Source organism: Episyrphus balteatus, chromosome 2 (assembly GCF_945859705.1).
Source record: "Episyrphus balteatus chromosome 2, idEpiBalt1.1, whole genome shotgun sequence".
Lineage (NCBI taxonomy): Eukaryota > Metazoa > Arthropoda > Insecta > Diptera > Syrphidae > Episyrphus > Episyrphus balteatus.
This window is the reverse complement of record NC_079135.1, coordinates 37,910,665-37,936,909: the sequence shown is the minus strand read 5'-3', so window position 1 is coordinate 37,936,909 and position 26,245 is coordinate 37,910,665. Positions and strand designations below refer to the sequence as shown.

At 31.4% G+C, this 26,245-nt stretch overlaps 1 protein-coding gene across 6 annotated transcripts in view; it reads left to right on the top strand.

Annotated features, from left to right (window-relative positions):
• The window catches only part of LOC129908614 (uncharacterized), a 47,579-nt gene that overhangs the window by 9,174 nt on the left and 12,160 nt on the right, over nt 1–26,245 (top strand). For 5 of the 6 annotated variants that reach the window (XM_055985244.1, XM_055985248.1, XM_055985247.1 and 2 more), the window contains exons 2-3: nt 773–1,080; nt 6,458–6,759. In XM_055985244.1, coding sequence (XP_055841219.1) covers nt 1,004–1,080; nt 6,458–6,759 — 379 coding nt within the window. In that variant the 5' untranslated portion in view covers nt 773–1,003. The remainder of the gene's footprint in view (nt 1–772; nt 1,081–6,457; nt 6,760–26,245) is intronic. The other variant, XM_055985245.1, reaches the window with a different exon arrangement.

Genomic DNA, 26,245 nt, shown 5'->3' with positions numbered 1-26,245 from the left:
TAACTTCAGTCGCGTGTACATGTGTACACACACTCTTTTTTTTGTGTTTTCTTTTCTAATATTCGGAAACATTTTTCTTCGGAACAAATCTTGGAAAAAAAAAACCAACGGGCCAAAAGTATTGTAATTTAAATTTTTGCTTTCTCCGAATCCATCAAGTGGTACCTACATCAAAGAAAAGGCCTCTTTAAGTACTATTCGTGAAAAAATCCAAAAGTTTCTTTCCTGTCTGGTGGCAGAGTTATTTGAAATCAAAATAAGCTTTTGTTTTTGTTATTTGGAAGCAGATATCTTCTGACACAAGTCTCGGATCTAGTCTTTATTTAAAAATATAAGTTTAAAATTATTAGCCCTTTAGGTAAAAAAAAAAACGAATTATCTCAGAAAACTACAGTACTTGAAAAATATGTAACACTTCTTCCTTATTATGTCTTAAAACCGCAGTAAAATTCCAGCTAAAATTTTGAAAAACAAATCCCAAAATGATTGAATTTACAAATAGCATTGTTTGATTATCAGAACAAAAATTACATTTTCTCAACTTGGCAATTTTTCAAAATATATATTCAAAAATATATAAATAAAAATGTTTTTTTGTTTGAAAAATACATTGCATTTGAATGTAAAAATATACGTTGAACCCGATATTCAATGTGATGCAAATATTATTTTCTTATATACCTATTTATTTTTGTTTTCAAAAAAAAAAAAAAAAAAAATCATTCTGTATAAAATCCTTATATTAAAATATATCTCAACACATCTCAAATAGGTACTTTTGAAGATCGTTTACCGACAGGATAATCTTTTCCTTTCAAAAAAAAAAATGTTAAGAGCCACACTAAAGTGAATGTGAATATTATTTTTTTTAGTTGGTGTAAAAAAAAAGTCTAATAATGATTTATATGTTTTAAAATAAAAAAAAAAAATGAGTGTGATAAAGGGTGAAAGTACATTGAGTTGTTGCCAATAAAGTGCTGGATCAAATTCAAAATATTTTATTATGGGAGACTTGCAAGCAACGATTGAATTTTCTGTTGAACTCTACAAATTCTATAATGTGGATTTGTTTCAGAGAGGGTAAGTAATATAAAATGAAAAAACAAAAATCGAAAAAAATTGTTATTTCCTTTTACATTTATTGAAGGTATATTCCGGCCCGGATGTATCTTATAGAGGAAAGTAAATTTAATATAAAAAGTTCATATTCATTGAAAAGAAATGCAATTTATATAGATATAGAATATATAGAGATATACTCTTCTTATGTGGGATATTGAACTTAGAAGAGCAGATTCTAAAAATAAACTTTGTCGCACGAAATAAGATGCCATTTTTATTTTATTTTTATTTTGATAGGAAAATTCCATTCATGCAAGCCTCAGACAAGAGGAAAGATTTCTTTTTCTTACAATGTGGTGAAGTGAAAGACATACATATGCGAGCAAAGTACTTTAAGATAGTATCTTGTATATTTCTTATTTAAAAAAGTGGAATACAATCAATAGATTGTCGTTTGTCCTCTTGTGTGTAGAATCTTGTTAATGGCTACTTTTGGTCTGGGAATTGCTTTTGGATGTGAATATTAAGGGCTTAAGTGCAAGAGTTTTAATACATGAACATGAGCATTGTCAGATATAAAAACGAGGACACAAAGTCTTAGTAATAAGATATTTTTACTGGCTGGAAAAAATAATATCACTAACCCAGAAACCAAACAAACCTACAAAATATAAGAGAGCTTTGATTTGATTAAGTCACATATTTAGGAAAAACAAAATATCAAATTGGTAAAAATTTACTTTAACTAACAGAAAAGAGCAGCAACTAACTAGTTCATTGCTTTAAGTGTTTTCATTTTTTAACATTTTAATGTATTGTTTTGAACTAATAAAATATTGATCCAAGAGTTCTAGAATTTTGTTTTGATATAACCAAACCAAACAACAAAATTAGCTAACAACTAGCAGTGTCAAATAATATAAAATTCCATGCTGAAAAGATTAAAAATTTAGTTTCTGTCAAACTATTCAAGAGTTTGGGAAAAAAACTGGAGTCAAAACCTGAAATGTTTTGCAGTGCTAAAAACCACACAACGTCGGTCTCATGGCTATGTGAAGTTGGCACCCCCAAATGCAAATTTTTTTTTCAAACCTATATGGTTCGATTGCCCAAGGTTAGCCCAGGATAGCCCAAGATTTTTTTTCGCTAGCCCACCCTTAGTTTTAAAATTATAACGGAATTATTTTTTTTCACCTCAAAAATCACAAAAAAAAAACTTTTTTTTATTATGTGAAAAAATTGTTGGTTTTGCACTGTGGTTCGATTGCCCAACGTTAGCCCAGGATAGCCCAACTTTTATTTTTGCTTTGGTAAGCTTAGTTTAAAAATTATAGAAGAATTAGTTTTTATTCACCACACCAAAAAAAAAAGTACGTATACACCTCAGTGACCCTTTTTTAATTTATAATTAAGAACAATTAAATTCACTGGTGTTTGCATTGCGCCTCAAATGTTTTTAATTTGAATTAACATTTTTACTTGATTGAATGTAGTCCATATAACATTCGTGTTAAGAAGCTTAAGTTGACATTTAACATTAAAAGCCACAACAAACGAATAATTTTTCAAGTCTCAAAATCAATTTTTTGTTTTGTTTGCCATATAAGTACCTAGAAAAGCTACATGCTTAGTAAAATATATTCAAACGTATTTCAAAAGTAAGAACAAATATGAAATGGTGTAAAGTGATTGCTTTTTCAGAACACGAAAAAACACTTTTTTCAAAGTACCAACTTCTTAAAAATCAAAAATTTTATTTTTTCAGTGTAAAATGTATCCCTTTTTCATTTTTCCTCAATTAACCATTCTAATTCCAACTAATTACATCACTTTTTTTCGTTAGCCCACCCTCAGTTTAAAAGTTATAACAAAAAACTTTTTTCAAAGTACCAACTTCTTAAAAATCAAACATTTTTTTTCAGTGTAAAATTTATCCTTTTTTCATTTTTCCTCAATTAACCATTCTAATTCCAACTAATTACATCACTTTTTTTCGTTAGCCCACCCTCAGTTTAAAAGTTATAACAAAAAACTTTTTTCAAAGTACCAACTTCTTAAAAATCAAACATTTTTTTTTTTTCAGTGTAAAATTTAGCCTTTTTTCATTTTTCCTCAATTAACCATTCTAATTCCAACTAACTTTTAATGTTAAATGTCAACTTAAGCTTCTTAACACGAATGTTATATGGACTACATTCAATCAAGTAAAAATGTTAATTCAAATTAAAAACATTTGAGGCGCAATGCAAACACCAGTGAATTTAATTGTTCTTAATTATAAATTAAAAAAGGGTCACTGAGGTGTATACGTACTTTTTTTTTGGTGTGGTGAATAAAAACTAATTCTTCTATAATTTTTAAACTAAGCTTACGATAGCAAAAATAAAAGTTGGGCTATCCTGGGCTAACCTTGGGCAAACAAACCACGGTTTTAAACTAAGGATTTTTTCACAGGAAAAAAAAATTTAAATTTTTTCGGTTTCTGATATGAAAAAAAGTTTTTTGTTGTATCTTTTGAAAAAATAGTGCAATCAAGAAAAAAAAAGTTGGGCTATCCTGGGCTAACGTTGGGCAATCGAACCACAGTGCAAAACCAACAATTTTTTCATGGAATAAAAAAAAGTTTTTTTTTGTCATTTTTGAGGTGAAAAAAAATAATTCCGTTATAATTTTAAAACTAAGGGTGGGCTAACGAAAAAAAATCTTGGGCTATCCTAGGCTAACCTTGGGCAATCGAACCATATAGGTTTGAAAAAAAAAAATTGCATTTGGGGGTGCCAACTTCACATAGCCCGGTCTCATGAGAAAACCTCGTAACTCCCAAAATCAAAATTTTACAGGAGAGACGAAAGAGTAAACAAACAACAGAGTAGTTGGGAAGAAACGCGCTGTGCAAAATTTGAATTTAAGTCTATTTAGAGTTTTCGGAATGACCCCAAATTTTCTGAGTTGCTCCACTGACATATTTTCTAAAGAATGTCATTCAAAAGTCATTTTTGAAAAAAAGTGGAGTTACGAGGTTTTCTCATGAGACCGACGACAAGTAGAAAATGAAAACAGAATTTAAAGTTGGAACTGAAAACTTCAGAGAAGTCAAAAAGTACATTATTTACAACAATTACTATATTTTGCTTTCATATGCAGAATAAGCGAATTCATTGATTCTGGAATAGTGTATACACTGTACATACTTACTGTTGAGCAGCAATATTACTTTTGTTAATGCATTTTAATAATAATTTTTAAACGTTTTTCGTCTGTGTTTTGATATTGATAATTTGGTCACAGAGTGAATGTGCAAAATTTTCAAGATCGAATGAAACAAATCAAATAGTACTGAAATGAACGCGAAAAAATATGATTACACTAATTTCAAACGAGGTGGGGAATTTTTATGAAACAGAAGCGAATAAAATCAGAAAGTCCCTTAAAATATTTCTGGATAAAGAGTGCTTTTTATGTTATCCTGACATAATTTTTTTGTTTATTTTTTAAGCTCGGTAAAAAAGTTTGACGCGTTGACTCTCTGACGTCACCAAAAACTTCAAAAATATTTAAAGAAACATAAAACAAAAAAAAACTATGACTAAAACTGGTAAAAATGTTGAATTTATATTATTTATCTTGGTTTAGAGGTTGGATGAAGAGAAATGTCAAACTCTTCAAATAAAATTTTTATTAAGTGGTATAATTTGGTTCACGAGATACGAGTATTGACAGTTAAGCGTTTTCCAAAATGGCGTTTTCCAAAACACTGAGAGACTACCTCTCTTCAATACTGAATCATTATTTTTCTGACATTACAATTTTTTTCTATAACTATTATAAGAGTCAAACTCAATAGTGCTGATTTTTGGCAAACTATGTACATATGTAGTTAGATATTCATAATATGTACATAGTTTCATAGTGTGTAGTTTTTAGTCAAAAATGGAGGTTTTCCTCATTGGTTTTCAAGATACAAATGGAATGTTTGATAGCTTGACTCTTTAGTAACAAAGGGTGTGAACTAGTTTAATCATGAGGATGTCTTGTTAAACGATTGGGATTTCATTTCGGTAAAATCATAGGATTTCAGTTAATTTGAAATTGACTTCATTAAAATTGCTGGTTTCCCCGGTTAAATTAAGGATCGCCCAGTTAAACCATGGTCAATTCAACACAGTAAAATTATGGGTTTCCTTGACTTATTCAAATGTTACCCTTACTAGCGGTTCAACGCATTTTCTTTATAAATTAACAAGTAAAATCACAAGCTTTCTCCGTAAAATTACGATTTTTCGCGATTAAATCACGGGTTTTATTGGCAAAATTATGAATCATCCTGGTAAAATCATAATCTATCTAAAAAAAACTCACATGTTCTCCCAATAATATCACGAATTGCATTGCTATAATAACGGGTTAAATTCACAATTAACGTTAAAATAAAGGGTTTCCCCTGTTAAGTCGATGTCGATCTAAACAGAAGTTCCTTTACCACTAATTGGGAGAAACTAAGCCAGAAGGGTTTATCGTTTCAGACAGAAACGGTCTTATAAAACACCTTAATCCTAGCCTTTAATTGAAATAACTTATAAAATTGTTTGCTTTTAGCTCAGCTTATGGTCAATTTCACAGGGAATACCAAAACTAATTTTAAAAACCATGACTTGCATCTATCCGCTCTATTCTTAGCCACCTTTATGTCTTGTACTTATGATATCACAGTACTTTTGTATTATAGTCCAGTCAAATAGAAGTTCAACCTTGAAACGAATGCTTATAGTAGGTTTAAACTTCTACGAATGCTTTTAAGACCATTCTAACTAAGTTAAAATAACTCATAGCGTCCACCAAGGTTCAACCAGAGGTGCAACCTTATAAAATTAATTTCATTCTAAGGCCCAATTTATTCACACAACACCATTTAAAATGGGTAATTTCAAAATTTGTATGGGACTTTAATTATAATGGAGAGTGAATAAATTGGGCCTTAGACCTGGGAGGTCCAAAAATTAAATTAAGTTATTAAGGGCCAATACTCCATTAAATATAAAGTCCAGATTTAAAAAGGGTATTTGTATGCAATTTGACAGAAATTTCTCATTTTAAATGACGACTTAAATATAATGGAGATTGAATATATTGGGGCTAATAAAGATTAGGAATAAAAACAATTCTGTAAACAGCTAGGCAGCTAGCTGGTTTTCCGCACTTTCTATAATCTGCGTTTTTTTCAAACTTTGTTACTAAATAGAAAATTGCAGTATAAACAGTTTGTATGCAACACTATCCGACAGACTATCATATGTGCAATTGTGCATTCTTTTCCTATTAATCAATGCAATAAAAAAAAAACACTTAAAAATAATGCGAATTGTTTTAATATTTTGCTTTTTTTTTCTATTTTCAGACTTTACCAAGTTCGATGCTCTTTGCGGGTATCCCCCAGACTGCCAGTTCAAGTTGAAACTACTATTTCCGAAAAATCTCAACCCCAACCCGCACAACAACAGCAACAACAACAGTCACAACAACAACAGCAACCAACAGAAGAGCAGGATGAAGTGCAGCAAAATTTACCGCAAAATAATGTTCTACCAGGATCTGCTTGTATAATTAATGGTGCTGGAGCATCACGAGTTTTCCAAATACTCTATCGCAACGAGGAAGTTACACTACGTGATGTTGTTCTCTTTCGAACGCACTTGTTGGGTAAGCATCACACAAAGTATCATACAGAGAGAGAACATAAAACATATAACCTGCCAATTGCTATATTGCCAAGAGCTGTAATATTTTAGGTTCAAGTACTATTAAGTATACCTTGTGTCTTCTATACCACATTTTCACATAAACTCATTGTTCTAAAAACAACCTCTGACGATATTATTATTTATTTGTACCTGATCGCCAGCTAAACGTATACATAAAGATACCATATCTGTAGGGTTTTGAGTTGATGCAAGATGTCGCTCAATGTTATTTAGATTTTGAAAATTTGCCAACAAATTCTTGGTAAAGTTTATTAATTTTATGAAACTAAAAATTAGATTACATTGACCTTAGATACGCATGCCTGCATGTAATGCATAATATTTTTTAATATGGCCCGTATTTGTAATGATTCATTTTCTATAAGGCGCCAAATGTAATAGTTTTCTGAAAGAATAGAAAAAGAGCACAAACTTAATAAAATAAAATATTTTCTTACAGTTTAGTCTTTTTGTGTCGCTACAAATTTAGGGGAAATAGGTTAGAAACACTATCAAATGACTTTTATAATATCATTAAATAAATCAATGACAGTGTTCAAAGAAATTTCTGTGCTAGAATTCCTCAAACAGATAATGAAAACTGTGTTAATCCAATCCCTGTCTTCTCTCTTAGCTTTAGATTTTTTTTTTGTATAATATAAGAGCCTTGTTTTGTCTTTGACACATATAGCCCTCTATAATACATGGTGCCAAGGTGGGGATATATATAATTAAGTTGTAAAACCTTATTGTGTGTACTGAAAAAGAAATAACGAACACACCGGCTTCGAAGCTCATCGGCATCACCTCACTGCTTCTGATTTTAATACGATTTTCTCGCATCATCATCACCAACAGAGAACCAATTAAGATAGCATGAGGTAATGATATGCTAATAGGCTACTTAAAGCCTTACATTATTATATTTTGGTGCCTTTGTTCCCTGTTTTCATCATTCAAGGATAACGCTAGTCATATCCTTATATCTCTATAATAGGGCTTGATACAATACAAAAAAAAAAAAGATGGTGCACCTGTATACCAAACCTATATCTACCTATACTTGATACTTGAATATTATGAGTAGCAGGTGAAAAATACATTATAATAGAGAGACCCGACATAAAGCTATTCATTATAGCCCAGGGAAATTAGTAATTTAAATCGCATTTTTCGCGGGACAAAATTTTTTTCATGGAATGTGTTCGGGTGGTTGTCCTTATCATAAAAGTCAATTTGTTGGGAAAATTGGAGGTTGGGAACAGCCGCCATCTTGGAAAAGAGATTGGTAGCGTTTTTATTGAATAGCTCCATTGTTATTCATTTTAACAGAAAATGACAAAGGTAGGACTTATTAACAATAAAATTATCTAAACAATGATATACAAAACAATTCCGTGAGTTGATTAAATAAAATTTTATAGTTGGTCAAAGTGCGGGTTTGTTTCGCAAGGTTGGGACAAAATGACATTTTTTCATATATCTGACGAACTTTTGATTTGTTTGGATAATTCTTCAAGAATGAATTATAGTACTTATAATTACCTATAAAATGAGCCCACAATCGTTATTGTAACCATCGTATTGTAGAAGTAATCTAACTCCGAAACTCTCCATGTACTAGTCAAAAGTGAGAAAAAAGCTAGTTTTTTGCTAGTAGGCCGAGAAAATTTTGGGAGTAGAGGTATAACCAAAATATAAGTACGCAGTTTTGTTGCCATACTCGTGTTAATGTCGATTTCAAAGGTCAGACAACTCTAATTTTGGGCTTTATACGGTTTTTGGGGGGTTAAATAACGTAAGGTTTCTAGTTAACGTGAATGGGCTAAATTTATACTATTTGAAATTATAAATATACAAGCTGATTCCCTATTATTTTTCCTAAATCTAGACACCCCAATCTTGAGGATGTGACCAATAGAACTCAAGATATAAGCCGTTTATACGATTATGTTTTAGAGGCTTTTTTGTTTCGATTTTTGTTTGTTTATTTGAATTGAAAAGCCTGATATGGTTAGTTAAAAAACCTTACATCGTGAGTTCTATTAACCCCATAGCCGAGATTAAGGTGTCCAGATTTAGGAAAAATAATAGAGCATCAGCTTGTATATTTATAATTTCAAATAGTATAAATTTAGCCCATTCACGTTAACTGGAAAACTTACGTTATTTAACCCCCCAAAAACCGTATAAAGCCCAAAATTAGAGTTGTCAGACCTTTGAAATCGACATTAACACGAGTATGGCAGCAAAACTGCGTACTTATATTTTGGTTATACCTCTACTCCTAAAATTTTCTCGGCCTACTAGCAAAAAACTAGCTTTTTTCTCACTTTTGACTAGTACATGGAGAGTTTCGGAGTTAGATTACTTCTACAATACGATGGTTACAATAACGATTGTGGGCTCATTTTATAGGTAATTATAAGTAATATAATTCATTCTTGAAGAATTATCCAAACAAATCAAAAGTTCGTCAGATATATGAAAAAATGTCATTTTGTCCCAACCTTGCGAAACAAACCCGCACTTTGACCAACTATAAAATTTTATTTAATCAACTCACGGAATTGTTTTGTATATCATTGTTTAGATAATTTTATTGTTAATAAGTCCTACCTTTGTCATTTTCTGTTAAAATGAATAACAATGGAGCTATTCAATAAAAACGCTACCAATCTCTTTTCCAAGATGGCGGCTGTTCCCAACCTCCAATTTTCCCAACAAATTGACTTTTATGATAAGGACAACCACCCGAACACATTCCATGAAAAAAATTTTGTCCCGCGAAAAATGCGATTTCATGCCCATATTTTGACTAATTGCCCTGAGCTATTATAGAATATGGATTTTATTTGTGAAGACTGAATGAATTGAAAATTCTATACTCTTGGAAATGTATAAAGTTTTCTTTGATGCTATTTGCTTTTTCTTTATTAAGTATGTTGGTTTAATTTGAAATTGAATATTTTTATAGAAGAATAAATCAGAGGGAGTTTTGAAATCTGATGACACATGGTGGTATGACCGTGAACCCAGATATAGCTACATAATTAAAGTTAAACGTCAAACATATTACAAAGGTCAAAAATACATACACGATTCTATTGTATGAAAAGTTTAGAAAATTAATTAAAAAAGTTAAATTTTCTATGAAAGATAAATGGAATAAGGAAATGTTGCGTATACACCACAGTATCCGTTTGAATTTTAAAAATTCTACAACAATAATTCTGTGCAACACAAGTTATTTGTTCAATAGCAATTAATGATATCATAAGACATTTTGTATTTGCTTATTTTGAGTGCAATGATTCCAAGAAAAAAAAAATAGGTTGTATTTTATCAAGGATCTGAAAAGTTCTCACGAAAATGGGAAGTTGCAAGTAGTTCGTGAGTTTTAAGAAAAATAAAATCCAGGATTGTAATTCAAAGTACACGGAGAAAAAAGTGTCACCTTAAAATAAGATGATGCGCACATTAAATTTCACCACTTTAAATTAATGTGATATCCGCTTAAAATAAGGTGATTCCACTTAAACTCAGTTAAATTAAATTACAGAAAACAGACCACATACAGGGTGTCCCAAAAGTTAACGTCGAAACGAAAACGGTAGATAGGGTAGGTGGTGACAGTTATCAGAAAAATAATAAAAAAAATCGCAGCCAAAAGTCGAAAAAATGATCACCCTGTGACGGTTTTTTATGTGCCGTGACTACAAATCTTTTGTTACGGAACCTTGAATAACCCTGCTATCAAATGCATTCAAAAATTTTAACTCAGCTGCATCAGTTTTAAAGAAAATATTAATTTTTTACCCAACTTAGTACTAAAAAATTTTACATGACTCTAATTAAATGAGCCGTAGTGTAAAAAAAATGCACTACGATGTTTCGGCAAGTTGCCTTAAAAGTTAGTGTGTTCAATTCTCTTTTCAAAATGGTATAACATTGTTGGGAATATTTCATAAATAACCGATTTTTTTTCTTAAGAAATCCGACTTTTTTTTAGGTAATTTTTCCAATTAAGGTGACACTATTTTCTCCGTGTACTTATCTATTATTTAAACAATAAGAAATTTGGTTAAATAATTGTGCCCATGATTATGAAAGTCACTTTTTGCATTGTTTGAAGAAAAACTTACATAATCATTTTCTTATAACGATTTAATTGTATTTCTTTTATGAAATCACTAGAGGAGTAATAAAGAAGTTTATTTACTGCAATTTCGCTTTCAAATAAACTTTACCCCTTAAATAATAATTATTTTTAGGCTAGATTTGATTTCATTTTTAGGAGTGACTTAGTCCACTTTCATAATTAAGGGCACAATTATCAGAAGAAGAACAAGAAAAAACGATTTAAAAAAATTGCCGTTTTTTCGTTTCCTGAATATTTGTTAGTTGTATTGAAACCACTTAGACTTACATAAATAATCGATATCGATAGATTTCTTTTTTTCTTCCAATAATTCGAAAATTTTGTAGTTGAGGTACAGCGAGATGCTAAAAAAAAAACAAAAAAAAAACCTTGATTATTAGAAAAAAATTATCTGTGCCAAATTTAAACCTAAACCATCCAACTGTGTGGACTGTGGACACACAGTTTAAAATTTTGTAATTTAAAATGCTAAATAGGCTAAGAAATCGTTTGGATAATATAGAAAAGTGTGCACGATTTTTCAGTCTATTTGAAGCATTTGAATAAAGAATTTAGAATAACAGATTTTTGATTTACAGTACCTATTTGAATTGTAAGAAAATTTCTTTAAAAAAACACAAATTTTATCAGTAGTGAAATCAAATTAGTTCCGTTTTCTACAGATCAGTTTATTGGAAAGGTGGACTTGTATCAGGATCAATTTTTATGCCGAATTAAGACATCATTTAAAATATGAATTTAAGACCTCATCTTCATTAGGACAATCAAGAGTAAAAAAAGAAAATTTTTTTCTTAACCAACAAAAAGTTATGAACAAAAATGTTCCACATACGCCACAGTGACCCATAAAAGTTCCATCTTTGAAAATAATAATTACTTTGCTTGTGCTACTATAGCAAAATCATAATTCATAAAACAATAGTCGAAATTTAGAATTTGTATTTCATTGGTGTCGACAAGAAAACGGTGAAGTCGATAATTTAAAGTTATAGAGCATTGTGTTAATAAATAATTTATCAGGAGATTAGAGTTTATTTAAGTATCAAAAAACTTCTTCCTCTTCGCTCAACTTTAAGTGAACCTACAAATTATGAAGGGTTCAAATTTCGACTTCTCATAATTTTACTTTTGAAATGTATGAAAATCCTGTATTTTTTCTTCTCAAAAAGAGTTGCTTTCAAAAATTCTTAAGTTTTGGCAGTTTATAACACAAAAGTTCACTTTTTTTCATAAAATGGGGTAGGTACATTTGTTTAGTAACGAAAAATACACCACAGACTTTCTATCGGCCGATAGTTTGGTTGGGTTGGTTTCCTAGTGTGCGCACAGGCAGCGCACTAAATAGTCGACCCGTTAGGAAATATTTAAGTTTAAAGGCAATTGTTTAGCAAAACAAACATTTTTTCGATCTTTTAAACTTTGGATCGGCCGATACTTAATCATTACAATGTGTACACTTTTATACATTTTTATACTGATTAAGTTACCGACCTGATTTTATGCATGGACAATTATTCTTACTAAAGGGAAACTCTATTACATGAGTACAATTCCGAAATACCATTTAGTTAATAATCCGAAAATGATAAATTCATTATTAAAGTATTTTTGAAGTTATACTTCTTATGGGAGGGTGGGTATGGAAATTTACTTTTTGACAAAAATGTCAAAGGAATTATGACACGACAACCCTGGGTAGCAGGGCTGTCGTTTGACCTTTAGAGTAGGCAGTACTTTAGTATTTAAAAATGCAGTACGCCGCAGTACGGCAAACATAAAACACACAACACGTTGCAAGTTACATGTTTCATGTGGCAAGTTGCATGTGGCAAGTACCATGTGGCATGAAACATGGTACAAATGCATGTTGCATGTGGAAGTTTATGTGGCATTTGGCAAGTTGCGTGTGGCAAGTTGCATGTGGCAAGTTGCGTGTGGCAAGGTGCATGTGGCAAGTTGCATGTGGCAAGATGCATGTGGCAAGTTGCATGTGGCAAGTTACATGTGGCAAGTTGCATGTGGCATGTGGCAAGTACCATGTGGCATGAAACATGGTGGAAATGCATGTTGCATGTGGAAGTTTATGTGGCATTTGGCAAGTTGCGTGTGGCAAGTTGCATGTGGCAAGTTGCATGTGGCAAGATGCATGTGGCAAGTTGCATGTGGCAAGTTACATGTGGCAAGTTGCATGTGGCAAGTTGCATGTGGCAAGTTGCATGTGGCAAGTTGCATGTGGAAAGTTGCATGTGGCATGTTGCATGTGGCAAATTGCATGTGGCAAGTTGCATGTGGCAAGTTGCATGTGGCAAGTTGCATGTGGTAATTTCCATGTGGCAAGTTGCCAGGGTTGCAAAAAGCTCACATTTCACCTCAGCTCACAGCTCAGTTCAAATTTGAGCAAGCTCAAATTTTGAGCTAGCTCACTTTTGAGCTAGGTACCATAGCTCAGCTCATTTGAGCTGAGCTGAAAGTGAGCTGAGCTGAAAGTGAGCTAAAAGTGAGCTTTAAGTGAGCTGAGTTGAAAGTAAGCGCCCCCAACTTCCAACACCTATATCTCGGAATTTTGAAGAAAATGAAAAAAATTTGATGCCAAAAGGTAGCGGGGACTCTAACCTACATTTGAGTACAACTCCACGATTCTGAAAAAATAGGCATGATGTGGCGGTTTAACATGGAAGGCGATTTTTTAAAAATCTGACAATTTGCAAAGCGTAGGCACAAGCTATCATTTGGCATCACTCCCAAAAATTGCTCTCAAGCGGTTTAGCTTCCAGGCGCGTTCAAAGATTCGGGGATTTTTCGAAAAAAAATTTTACCCCAACTTTCAAACGCGATTTTCTCGGAATTTTGAAAAAGTCGAAAAACCGGATTATACCGGAATTTTTTTTATGATAAAAAAAGAAATATTTTACTAAAAAAATAGAAATATATTTACCTACTATTAAAAAAACCAAGAGAAAAGATCACGAAAAATTATCTGTTTTATTTATAAAAATATCCATGTGTTAAAATAATTCCATTAATAACTAGAACCAAACATCTGAAGCTATGGTGTTTTATAAAAATTTAAAATCTATTATATATATTTAAGTTTGGTTTTGTGTACGTTCGCTAACCGGCCACACCGACTGACTTTTTTTCTTAATTTTTTTTTTAAATCAAAGAGGCATAAGAGGAGAAGGTTTAAGGCAAAAAAAATTTAAGATTTTATAGGGTAAATAGGGGTAACAAGACATTGAAAAAAGAGGCTATTTTCTAAACGGTAAGTCGTAAAGAGTTGACTTTTTTTTTAAATGATAGACAAATTCATTCAATAGTTAAAAAAGGTATTGAAAAAATTCAAAAAAATTTCAAAACCAAGTTGTGAAGGTTTTTTTGCAGTCATAGACCTTCGACAAAAGACTAATTACAGGTGCGCAAAATTTTGCACAGAAATTTGAGTTACACCATGAGAAAGATATTTAAAAAAAATATTAGGGGTCTAAAACGGATTTTTTTCATAGGCCCTGTATTTTGAAATAAAAATTTTTGAAAAACAACCTAATTTTTAGATACATTTTTGAGTAGTCTTTTATTTTTTTGGAATTTTTAAAAGTCTGCAAAAAATCTCAAATTTATAGGAAATATAGGTTTTAATCATGCGCATGCATGTACAAACTTTTGAATTTTTAAAATGATTTTTGACCGAATAACGGGAAAAACAATTTTTTTTTGTCCCAAGTTTTTTGGCTGTTTTTAACAGTTTTTTATTTTTATCTTTTTTTCCTCAATAGATAAATGAATGAAATTTACAGTGTAGATAGATAATGAGCAAGACTATATTTGTACCAAGTTTCAATTAATTTTGTAATGACAAATTTGAAATAACGGTAAAATAAAACTTTATTTTTCAACACGTTACATCTTTTGATCTGGAGCTTATAAAAACTTGATTTATCTGTATTGAGCATCCTGATAATATTACCTTTCATTTGATATATCACACATAACGCTGCATTCACTACAAGCTTCACAATGGTAAATTAAAAAACTTCAGAAATACCTCAAAATACCTGTGGGGATCTGTTGCCCATGACGAGTCACCAGTGCGTTGCAGTGAGGGATGTACCGTAATCTAAGTGTGTTATTTCGACGTGGTTGGCTTTAAAAAATTCTTACTTCTTTTGTAGTCATCTCAAAAATAAGATTGAACCGTCATTAGAAAGGTGAAATATTAAGCTTTCACATGATATAAAAATTTTTATAGGTTGTCATTGAAAAAAATTGATTTAATAGCGTGAGAAAAAAAAATTATTATTTTTTTTTTTGCTTTGCTTGATTTTTAAGATTGAGGTATCAATAAAAAGGTAATTTGACAAATAAAATTCAAAAATTGAATATTATTTTACTTTTTATAAAAAAAAAAAAACAAAAACAGTCAAAATATTACATTTTTTTCTGTCATGAATCCATTTGTTATCTATTATATATATTTAAGTTTGGTTTTGTGTACGTTCGCTAACCGGCCACACCGACTGACTTTTTTTCTTAATTTTTTTTTTAAATTTTTTTTTAAATCAAAGAGGCATAAGAGGAGAAGGTTTAAGGCAAAAAAAAATTTAAGATTTTATAGGGTAAATAGGGGTAACAAGACATTGAAAAAAGAGGCTATTTTCTAAACGGTAAGTCGTAAAGAGTTGACTTTTTTTTTAAATGATAGACAAATTCATTCAATAGTTAAAAAAGGTATTGAAAAAATTCAAAAAAATTTCAAAACCAAGTTGTGAAGGTTTTTTTGCAGTCATAGACCTTCGACAAAAGACTAATTACAGGTGCGCAAAATTTTGCACAGAAATTTGAGTTACACCATGAGAAAGATATTTAAAAAAAATATTAGGGGTCTAAAACGGATTTTTTTCATAGGCCCTGTATTTTGAAATAAAAATTTTTGAAAAACAACCTAATTTTTAGATACATTTTTGAGTAGTCTTTTATTTTTTTGGAATTTTTAAAAGTCTGCAAAAAATCTCAAATTTATAGGAAATATAGGTTTTAATCATGCGCATTCATGTACAAACTTTTGAATTTTTAAAATGATTTTTGACCGAATAACGGGAAAAACAATTTTTTTTTGTCCCAAGTTTTTTGGCTGTTTTTAACAGTTTTTTATTTTTATCTTTTTTTCCTCAATAGATAAATGAATGAAATTTACAGTGTAGATAGATAATGAGCAAGACTATATTTGTACCAAGTTTCAATTAATTTTGTAATGACAAATTTGAAATAACGGTAAAATAAAACTTTATTTTTCAACACGTTACGTTCCTTTTTTTTTATTTTTTATTCTGTAGAAGATAATTTTTTTATAAACTTTTGATACCTACCAATGAAAAAAAATTGATACAATGAGAAAAGAAAAAACATTGATTTTTTTGTAAAATATGATTGGTTTCAAGAAATTCTAACTTTTTTCTAATAACCTTACAGATAAGACTAAAGTCTTAATCCTTAGCTTAAATATCAAGCTATGTACTTTTTATATTTTTTAGAATACCTACCTCTTACGTAACGAATATATTTGAATATGATATTATTCTTAAGAAGGGTAGGCATAAGGCTTTTTGATGGTAGACTTTTCATTTCAAAATTCTTTTAATAATTTTTTTATTGTATTTTTTGCATTTTTACGTTTAAAATTATTCAGAATCACACACATATAAAAATGTATATCCATTCAAGATTGTGGTATAGATTGTAATTTCATCTTAAAAACCAAGCCATATGAACCCAAAACTAACTTAAGACGAAGTATTGTGTATCCAGTCAATAGCGAAGTTGGTTAGGCGGTAAAATGTTGTCATTTGCACTTGAGGTCCGAGGTTCGAAGCCCATGAAAGACGAATTTTTTTTTTCTTTCAAATAATTTTTAAAATCATATTTTTTTTATCTAAAGCACACAACCTATTTGCATATGACTTCATCACGTTAAGTTAAACAACCGATCTTTTTATTGTGAAACATAAAGTTTTTGGTGGTGTTCGTTGCTGGATGTACTCTATTGAATGGCAAAAGAGAGGTTTGCCTCATGCCCATATTTTGATATGGTTTGTCACAAAAATCACAACAGATCAAATTGATATTGTTGTATCTGCTGAAATTCCGGATAAAACCCTTGACCCTGAATTGTTTGAAATTGTGACTAAGAACATGATCCATGGACCATGTGGCGTTTTAAACCCTCAATCACAGTGTATGATTGATGGCAATTGTTCTAAGCGATTTCCTAAAGAATTGGTTCAACAAACAATCACTGGTCATGACGGTTATCCATTATATCGTCGTCGCGCAATAAATGACAGTGGACAATCATTTCGTTTGAGAGTTAATAATCAAGAAATCGAAATTGATAATCGTTGGATTGTACCATATTCGCCTCTGTTGTCTAAAACATTTAAGGCGCATATAAATGTTGAAATTTGTAATTCTGTAAAATCTATAAAATATATTTGTAAATATATAAACAAGGGGAGCGATATGGCCGTTTTTGGTGTTCCAAATCAGAACAAAGATGATGAAATTGATCAATATCAAATGGGCAGATATATTAGTAGTAATGAAGCAGTATGGCATATTTTTTCATTTTCGATTCATGATAGGTATCCAACTGTTCTTCATTTGTCTGTCCATCTTGAAAATGGGCAACGAGTCTATTACACTCCTGAAAATGCGGAAGTAAGAGCAGAAAGCCCACCGGAAACAACATTAACCGCATTTTTTAATTTAAATTCATCTGATCAATTTGCAAGAACATTATTATATTCAGAGGTTCCTCAATATTATACCTGGCAAGCATCAAATAAAAATTTTCAAAAACGTAAACAAGGAAATCGAGTTGATGGTCACATTGATATATTTCAAACGGATGCTATTGGCCGCATTTATACGGTCCATCCAAATACTGAGGAATGTTATTTTTTGCGTTTACTATTAATAAATGTTCGTGGGCCAACATCTTTTGCAGATTTACGAACAGTTGATGGGTATTTATGTCCTACATATCGTGAAGCATGCCGGCGTTTAAATTTACTGGAAGATGACCAACATTGGAATAATACATTACAAGATGCTGCTCTTGCGGCAAATCCATATCAAATGCGTACTTTATTTGCAATTATAATATCTGCATGTAGTCCGTCGAATCCACGAGAGCTATGGGCAAATCATTGTGATCATTTGTCAGAAGATATTTTACATACAGTTCGTCGTCTAAGAATGAATCCACAATTGGATTTTACACCAGAAATTCATAACGAAGCATTAATTATGATTGAAGATTTGTGTTTAGCAATGTCAAATAAACTTCTATCACAAGTAGGTATGATTTCACCTGATCGTGCAATGCATGGCACTTTCAATTTGGATTTAGATCGTGAACGAAATTATGATGCAAATACATTAGATCAATATGTTCAAAGAAATGTTCCATTATTGAATGAAAAACAAAAGGAAGCTTACTTTAAAATCATGGACGAAGTTAGTGCTGGAAATGGTGGATTTTATTTTTTGGATGCTCCTGGTGGAACCGGTAAAACATTTTTACTATCATTGTTTTTGGCTGCTGTGAGAATGAACAAAGACATAGCGTTAGCGCTTGCATCGTCTGGAATTGCAGCAACATTATTGGATGGTGGTCGAACAGCTCATTCGGCTCTAAAATTGCCTTTAAATGTTCATATTTTGGAATTGCCAACATGTAACATTTCAAAGAGATCCGGAATGGCAAAAGTATTGCAGCAGTGTAAACTTATTATCTGGGACGAATGTACCATGGCGCACAAAAAATCTTTAGAAGCATTCAATCGTACATTACAAGATTTGAGAGGTAATAATCGTCTTTTTGGTGGTGCATTGGTGTTATTTGCTGGAGATTTCAGGCAAACACTCCCGGTTATTCCTCGATCTACTGCTGCTGACGAATTAAATGCTAGCTTGAAATCTTCAACATTGTGGAAGTATGTGAAAACACTTTCTCTCAACGAAAATGTAAGAGTGTTATTGCAAAATGATCCAACAGCGGCAGAATTTTCCAAGCAATTATTGAAAATTGGAAATGGTGAACTGCCTCTTGATATTGATGGTCAAATAACATTCCCAAATAATTTTTGTTCGTTATCAGAATCGAATGCTGCGCTAATACAAAGTGTGTTTCCTAATATTGTAAATAATTATCAAAACTATGATTGGTTAAGTCAAAGATGTATATTGGCATGTACAAATAAGGATGTTATAAGTATCAATGAGGAAATTCTGAACAAAATACCAGGTGAAATTGTAATTTACAAATCTATCGATACCGTCACGAATCCGGATGAAGTCGTAAACTATCCAACTGAATTTTTAAATTCATTGGATCTACCAGGAATTCCACCACATTATTTGAAATTAAAAGTTGGTATTCCAATTATTATGCTGAGAAATCTTAATCATCCAAGATTATGCAATGGCACCAGATTGGTAGTGAAACGTTTAATGAAAAATCTAATAGAAGCAACAATTTTAACTGGTAAATTTAAGGGCGAACATGTTTTAATACCACGAATACCAATGATTCCATCTGATTTGGCTTTTGAATTTAAGCGTTTGCAGTTGCCTGTTCGTGTCGCTTTTGGTATGACCGTTAATAAATCTCAAGGCCAAACCCTTGAAATCTGTGGTATACATTTGGAACATCCAGTTTTCTCCCATGGTCAACTTTATGTTGGTTGTTCACGTGTTGGTAAGCCATCAGCCTTATTCATTTATACGACCAACCAAGGAAAAACCAAAAATATAGTTTATAAAAAAGCATTAGAGTAAAAAATAATCAATAAAATACATACATATACAAAAAAATTAAAAAAAAAAAACAGTTTTTTTAACGCCCTGCGAATCGGTCGGGGGTCTTGCTATCTTATAGGTATATAAACCGGCAACACCGGCTGACTTATTTTTCTTATTTTTTTTTTAATCAAAGGGGAATAACAGTAGATGGTTTAAGGCTAAAAAATTAATGATTTTATAGGGTAAAAAGAGGTAACACGATATTGAAAAACGAGGCTATTTTATAAACGGTAAGGTGAAGAGAGTTGAATTTTTTTTTAAATGACAGATAAATTTATTTTTAAGGTTGAAAAACGAATTGAAAAAATTCTAAAAAAATTCAAAATTAAGTTGTAGTGAAAACATGTGGTTGACATTCGACAAAAGTCTTATTACAGGTAGGGAAATTTTTTTACAGAAATAAGAGTTACACCATTGGAACGATACTTAAAAAAAAAAAATTAGGTGTCTCAAACGGATTTTTTTCATAGGCACTTCATTTTGAAATATGAGTTTTTGAAAAACAACTCATTTTTAGGAACATTTTTGAGTAGTTTTTTTTAATTTTTTTGAATTTTTAAAAGCCTGCAAAAAATCTCAAACTAATAGAAAATATAGGTTTTAGTTATGCGCATGCATGAGTATTTTGCATAGGCCACTTTTGCTAAAAGTTTAAAAGTGAATATTTTTAAACTCATTTTATGAACTCTTCAAGTTTTGATCCTCTTTTTCATTTGAAAATTAAACAATTACAGAGTCGAACATTAGAAATAAATACAAGAAATGGCGGAACGAAGTCCGCCGGGTCAGCTAGTATCTTCATATTTCATTATACTTTCCAAATAAAAATCAATGTATCCTCTCACCCATCACAGCTCAGCTCAGCTCACTTTACCTTAGCTCACCCAACAGCTCAGCTCAACCATCAGCTCAGCTCACTTTCAGCTAGCTCAAAATTTTAGCTGAGCTGAGCTCACTTTTGAGCTTTGTAGCAACACTGCAAGTTGTATATTGTTAATACTAGTGCTGAAGCACACACAATTCTCATAAAATTACCATATCGTACATTTTATGCGCAATTCGTTTACTTTCGCTAAGCATATACAGTACGTTCTGAACCGCACCAGCATTAGTAAATTTCACAGAATAAATTGAAAACTACATGGACGCAAGGAGGATGAAAGAATTAATTTATTGTTCACTTGATAAAAATGTAAAAAACGAAGTGTGGATTAATTAATTTAATAATAGAAATTAAAAATATCAAATGAAATTCATTTACATACATATACTGAATGAGAAGTATAACTTCAGTCGCGTGTACGTGTACACACACTCTTTTTTTTTTTTATGGGAGTACGCGGACATGAAAAAGCAACATTAATAGATGGAAAAATTTACTATGCAAAAAAAAAAACATAACGCTAAATGGAATGTTCTAAATCGATTAAAATTAAACCGTTTAAAACACAACAAAAGAAACATCATTCCGCTGGCATTTATAACAATAAGAGAATATTCAATACAAAAGCATTATCCATCTATTCAATGTAGGCATAGTCAAATAGGAGGATACAATAACTCATAATGAAACTCTATCTGACAAAGAGCCTTTATATTTATTGGACAATGCGAAACACTTTAATAACATGTGTTATCTGATATACACCTGCCTGGCATTCATATAACAAAATAACTGCACTTACTCGCCTAGCTCAAGGATCGATTCTCTTAGCACATCATCACCATCATCATCATCGCATAGCAAAGGTATAATGACTTTGATGTGTGTGACAATGAATCCTTGAATGAAAATATACATTCATATGTATATATGTACTTTTCACAAATGTAGATACAAATATACAGACATTCATGGCTGATATACATATTATTTCCAAGGTGTAGCTAGATAATAGAACTTCTTACTCGTGCAATGAACTTATTTTTAATTGTATTCAATTTTGTTATACAAAGAATTTAAAAAGGAAAGTTAAGTTGTATCTAGAAAATAAAATACTGAATATATGAAAAGTTTCTTACAAATAATATTAAGATGAGCAGAATTTGGTATTTAATGAATGGCTAATTTAAGTTCGTATCTAAAGTAAATCCTAGGCATTCTTCTTATCAATTCATTAGAAGTAATTTGGAATTTAATTTTAAATAAATATGTATTATTGATGTACCTACTGCGGTGTCGGTCGTAAGCAAACGTTGGTAAGATGGTGTCTTAACATTTTACACCGCGTCTATTCAGGAATGAAACCCAAAAATACAGGGGTCCTTGCCAAAAAAAAATTAATTTTAAAAAATTTCCTCCGAATTCATCCAGTGCGAGACAGCAACATAAAGGTTTTTTTAAGCTTTAATGAAAAAATTGAAAGAAAAGTTTTTTTGAGTTTTGAGACCCAAACATGTTTTTGTTCGTATACATAATTGGAAAGAGATATCTTAGGGCCCAAGTCTCAGAGTTTTGGTTTAGATATGTACATGATTTCATAGTCAATAGACCTATTTTTACTTGCGATATAGGTAGGTTCTATATATCAAGTTATGCATTCGTACAAAAAAAAAGTTGAGATAACATTTTTCCATGACATTACGATGGTAGACAATGCCAAAAAAGTGGGTCCCGGAAGTCCGTCTGTCAGTCTGTCAGTCTGTCAGTCTGTCAGTCTGTCAGTCTGTCAGTCTGTCAGTCTGTCAGTCTGTCAGTCTGTCAGTCTGTCAGTCTGTCAGTCTGTCTGTCTGTCTGTATAAGGAGCTACAGCCTAAACGGATGGACCGATTAATATCAAACTTGGTATGTAGCGTTATTTGGCGACTCTCCAGAGGGGTTTTTGGAATTAATTTTTTGGACCAAAAATAACGGTACTTGTCATATACCGATTTTAGTAAAATTGAAATTTCTCAAAAACGGCTCTAACGATTTTGTTTAAAAAATTCAAATGTTAGTTTTAAGCTAAGGTCTATCTTTCAATGAAAAAAATTTTTTTTGAGAATCATTATTAACGGTACCTGTCATAGAACCGTTTTTTTCAAATCCGATTATCTCCGAAACGGCTTATTCGATTTCAACGAAACTTTTTGTGAAGAAGCATTTATATAATTTAAATATAAATCAAAAATAAGATTTTGAAAAAAATAGTTTTTGGATTTTTAAAAAAATTTTGAAAATTTTTTTTTGAAAAATCAAATTTTCGAAAACGGGACATTGAATTTTTTTGAAATTTTGTTTTTAGATGTTGATTAGTGATTTCTAAAGAATGGCATACCAATTTTATTTTAAAACTTTTTTTCCAAAAAAATATTTATAAAAAATTAGTTTTTTAAAAAACGGCTCTAACGATTTTGAAAATTTTTTTTTTTTAAAATGCATCTTAATATATCAATCAAAACTGCATACTTGTTTTGGAGGACAATTTAATTTCAGATTTTATTTTATTTTTCTCAAAAATTTAAGCAACTTTAACTCTAAGAGCAAGTTCGTGCTACCCAGTCGTGCATTTTATTTTTTAAGATTTTCGAAAAAATAAAGGGGGTACCACATGCATTTAAAAAATTTTCTCCGAATCTATCGAGTGATACGTCAAAATAAAGATCTCTTTTTAAACTCTATTCATAAATGAAAAGCAAAAGTTCCTTTGAGGTCTAGTTGCTGAAATATTTGGAAGAATATGTTTTCGTCATTATATTTTGAAAAAGCCATATTTGAACCCGTGGGTCCAGTTCTGTAACTTTATCACTGGCGATAAACGTTTTTGAACGTCAATAAAATCCATTTTCTTCGATAAAAATAGCAAATTTCGTTCAAATTCAGAATTTATGAATTAAGACAATATGATCCTTATAATAATTTCTTTTATTTTGATGGAGTTAAATGAATTTTATAGTCATTCAAAAGCCTTATCTCCAGTGATAAAAGTTACAGAACAGAGGCACTGGTCTCAGAAAATGGTAATTATTAAAGTTATGATTTTTTTCTTTTTTTTTTAATTTGGAAGAAAATACATGGGGTAACCCTGCCGAATAAAAAAATTCCTCCGAACCCATCGAGTGAGACATCAAAAGAAAAGGCTCTTTAGGCTCAATTGAACGGTATAACACCCTGATCTGCTGTCTCTACGGACTTGGATTTATATGGCTTGCCCTGAAAATGAAATTGCAATTTATTACCACACTGCTAACAGGCTCAGGCGGAACGTTAGGATTAGAATTTGTCAGCTGTCAGTGTATGCAGCCGAGGTGCATCGATTTATAAGAGTTTATCCTGTCAAAAATTTACATTAAAAGTCCAATTATTATGGTTTGATTGATGTGATATTTTCAGAAGTAAAAGTCTATCTTGCTATCTACTAGATTCAATTCAAATAGGTCCGTCAAGCTGGGTACGCCACAACCGAAAATCCAAAATCTGAGTATGCAGGAATTTGTTGCTAATTTGTTGCTAATTTGTTACCCCAATCCCGAATTTGTTGCTCCTGCCCTTACCCCTTAAATCTGTGGCGTGCCCAGCTTGACGTCAAGCTGGGTACGCCACAAATTAAAATTCAAAATTTCAAAAATGTAAGTATGCAGGAATTTGTTGCTAATTTGTTGCTAATTTGTTACCCTAATTTCGAATTTGTTGCTCCACGTTTTGCCCTTCAAATGCACATTAACAGATTATGCAAAAAAGCTAAATCGCCCAAAAATTATCGCACAGACAAAAAAGTGGTATCAATAGAAAGAGGTCCTTGAAACCTTTTCAAAAAGGTCCATATCAAGTTTTTATTCCAATCCCTTCATGTCCAAAATGCCTTGTGGAGCTTGAATGCATTTGTGGAACATATGTGGATGAAACGAAAAAACGCAAAAACACGTAATACTCAAAATTTCAAAAAAATAAGTATGCAGTAATTTGTTGCTAATTTGTTGCTAATTTGTTACCCCAATCCCGAATTTGTTGCTCCCCCCCTTACCCCTTAAATCTGTGGCGTACCCAGCTTGACGTCAAGCTGGGTACGCCACAGATTTAAGGGGTAAGGGGGGGAGCAACAAATTCGGGATTGGGGTAACAAATTAGCAACAAACTAGCAACAAATTACTGCATACTTATTTTTTTGAAATTTTGAGTATTACGATTTTTTGCGTTGTTGGATGACGTCATCGAAAAATTAGTTTTCCTCCTGTAAGATGGGATTGGGTAATGATAGAAAATTTAAAAATAGCTTTTTGCAGAGCAACAAATTCTGTTTATAATTTGGCGTTTTTAGTTTTTTGAAAAAGCGTATAGATAAAAAGTCTCCACAAAATTGCATCTGTTGCAGTCGATTTGAAGGTCAAATCGTGGAGCAACAAATTCAAGATTGGGGTAACAAATTAGCAACAAATTAGCAACAAATTCCTGCATACTCAGATTTTCAAATTTGCGTTGTGGCGTACCCAGCTTGACGTCAAGCTGGGTACGCCACAGATTTAAGGGGTAAGGGGGGGAGCAACAAATTCGGGATTGGGGTAACAAATTAGCAACAAATTAGCAACAAATTACTGCATACTTATTTTTTTGAAATTTTGAGTATTACGTGTTTTTGCGTTTTTTCGTTTCATCCACATATGTTCCACAAATGCATTCAAGCTCCACAAGGCATTTTGGACATGAAGGGATTGGAATAAAAACTTGATATGGACCTTTTTGAAAAGGTTTCAAGGACCTCTTTCTATTGATACCACTTTTTTGTCTGTGCGATAATTTTTGGGCGATTTAGCTTTTTTGCATAATCTGTTAATGTGCATTTGAAGGGCAAAACGTGGAGCAACAAATTCGAAATTAGGGTAACAAATTAGCAACAAATTAGCAACAAATTCCTGCATACTTACATTTTTGAAATTTTGAATTTTAATTTGTGGCGTACCCAGCTTGACGTCAAGCTGGGCACGCCACAGATTTAAGGGGTAAGGGCAGGAGCAACAAATTCGGGATTGGGGTAACAAATTAGCAACAAATTAGCAACAAATTCCTGCATACTCAGATTTTGGATTTTCGGTTGTGGCGTACCCAGCTTGACGGACCTAATTCAAATGAGATTGTAAAAAGGCTTAGAATTTGGTTCAAAGAACAAAATAACTCTTCACTGGACACTACCTGCTAACTATCCCAAATTCAGCCTATACTTGAATAGAATCTCACATAATCATTTTTAAAGCTGGGTATAAATATTTGTAAATCAAAACATCTCCAACACCCATTTAACTTATTCAATCATTTAAACTCTTTCAGTTTCATTAAAATATAATTTCAAAAAAAAAAAACATCCAAACACTTCTTTTATTGGCACAAAATTTCTACATTTGAGTAATTAAACTATACTACCTACATAATAACTTTTAAAAAGAAAAACTTAACTCTATATAAAGTTAAAATTAGTCCACAAATAAGGCCACAATTTATTTCAACTTTTTC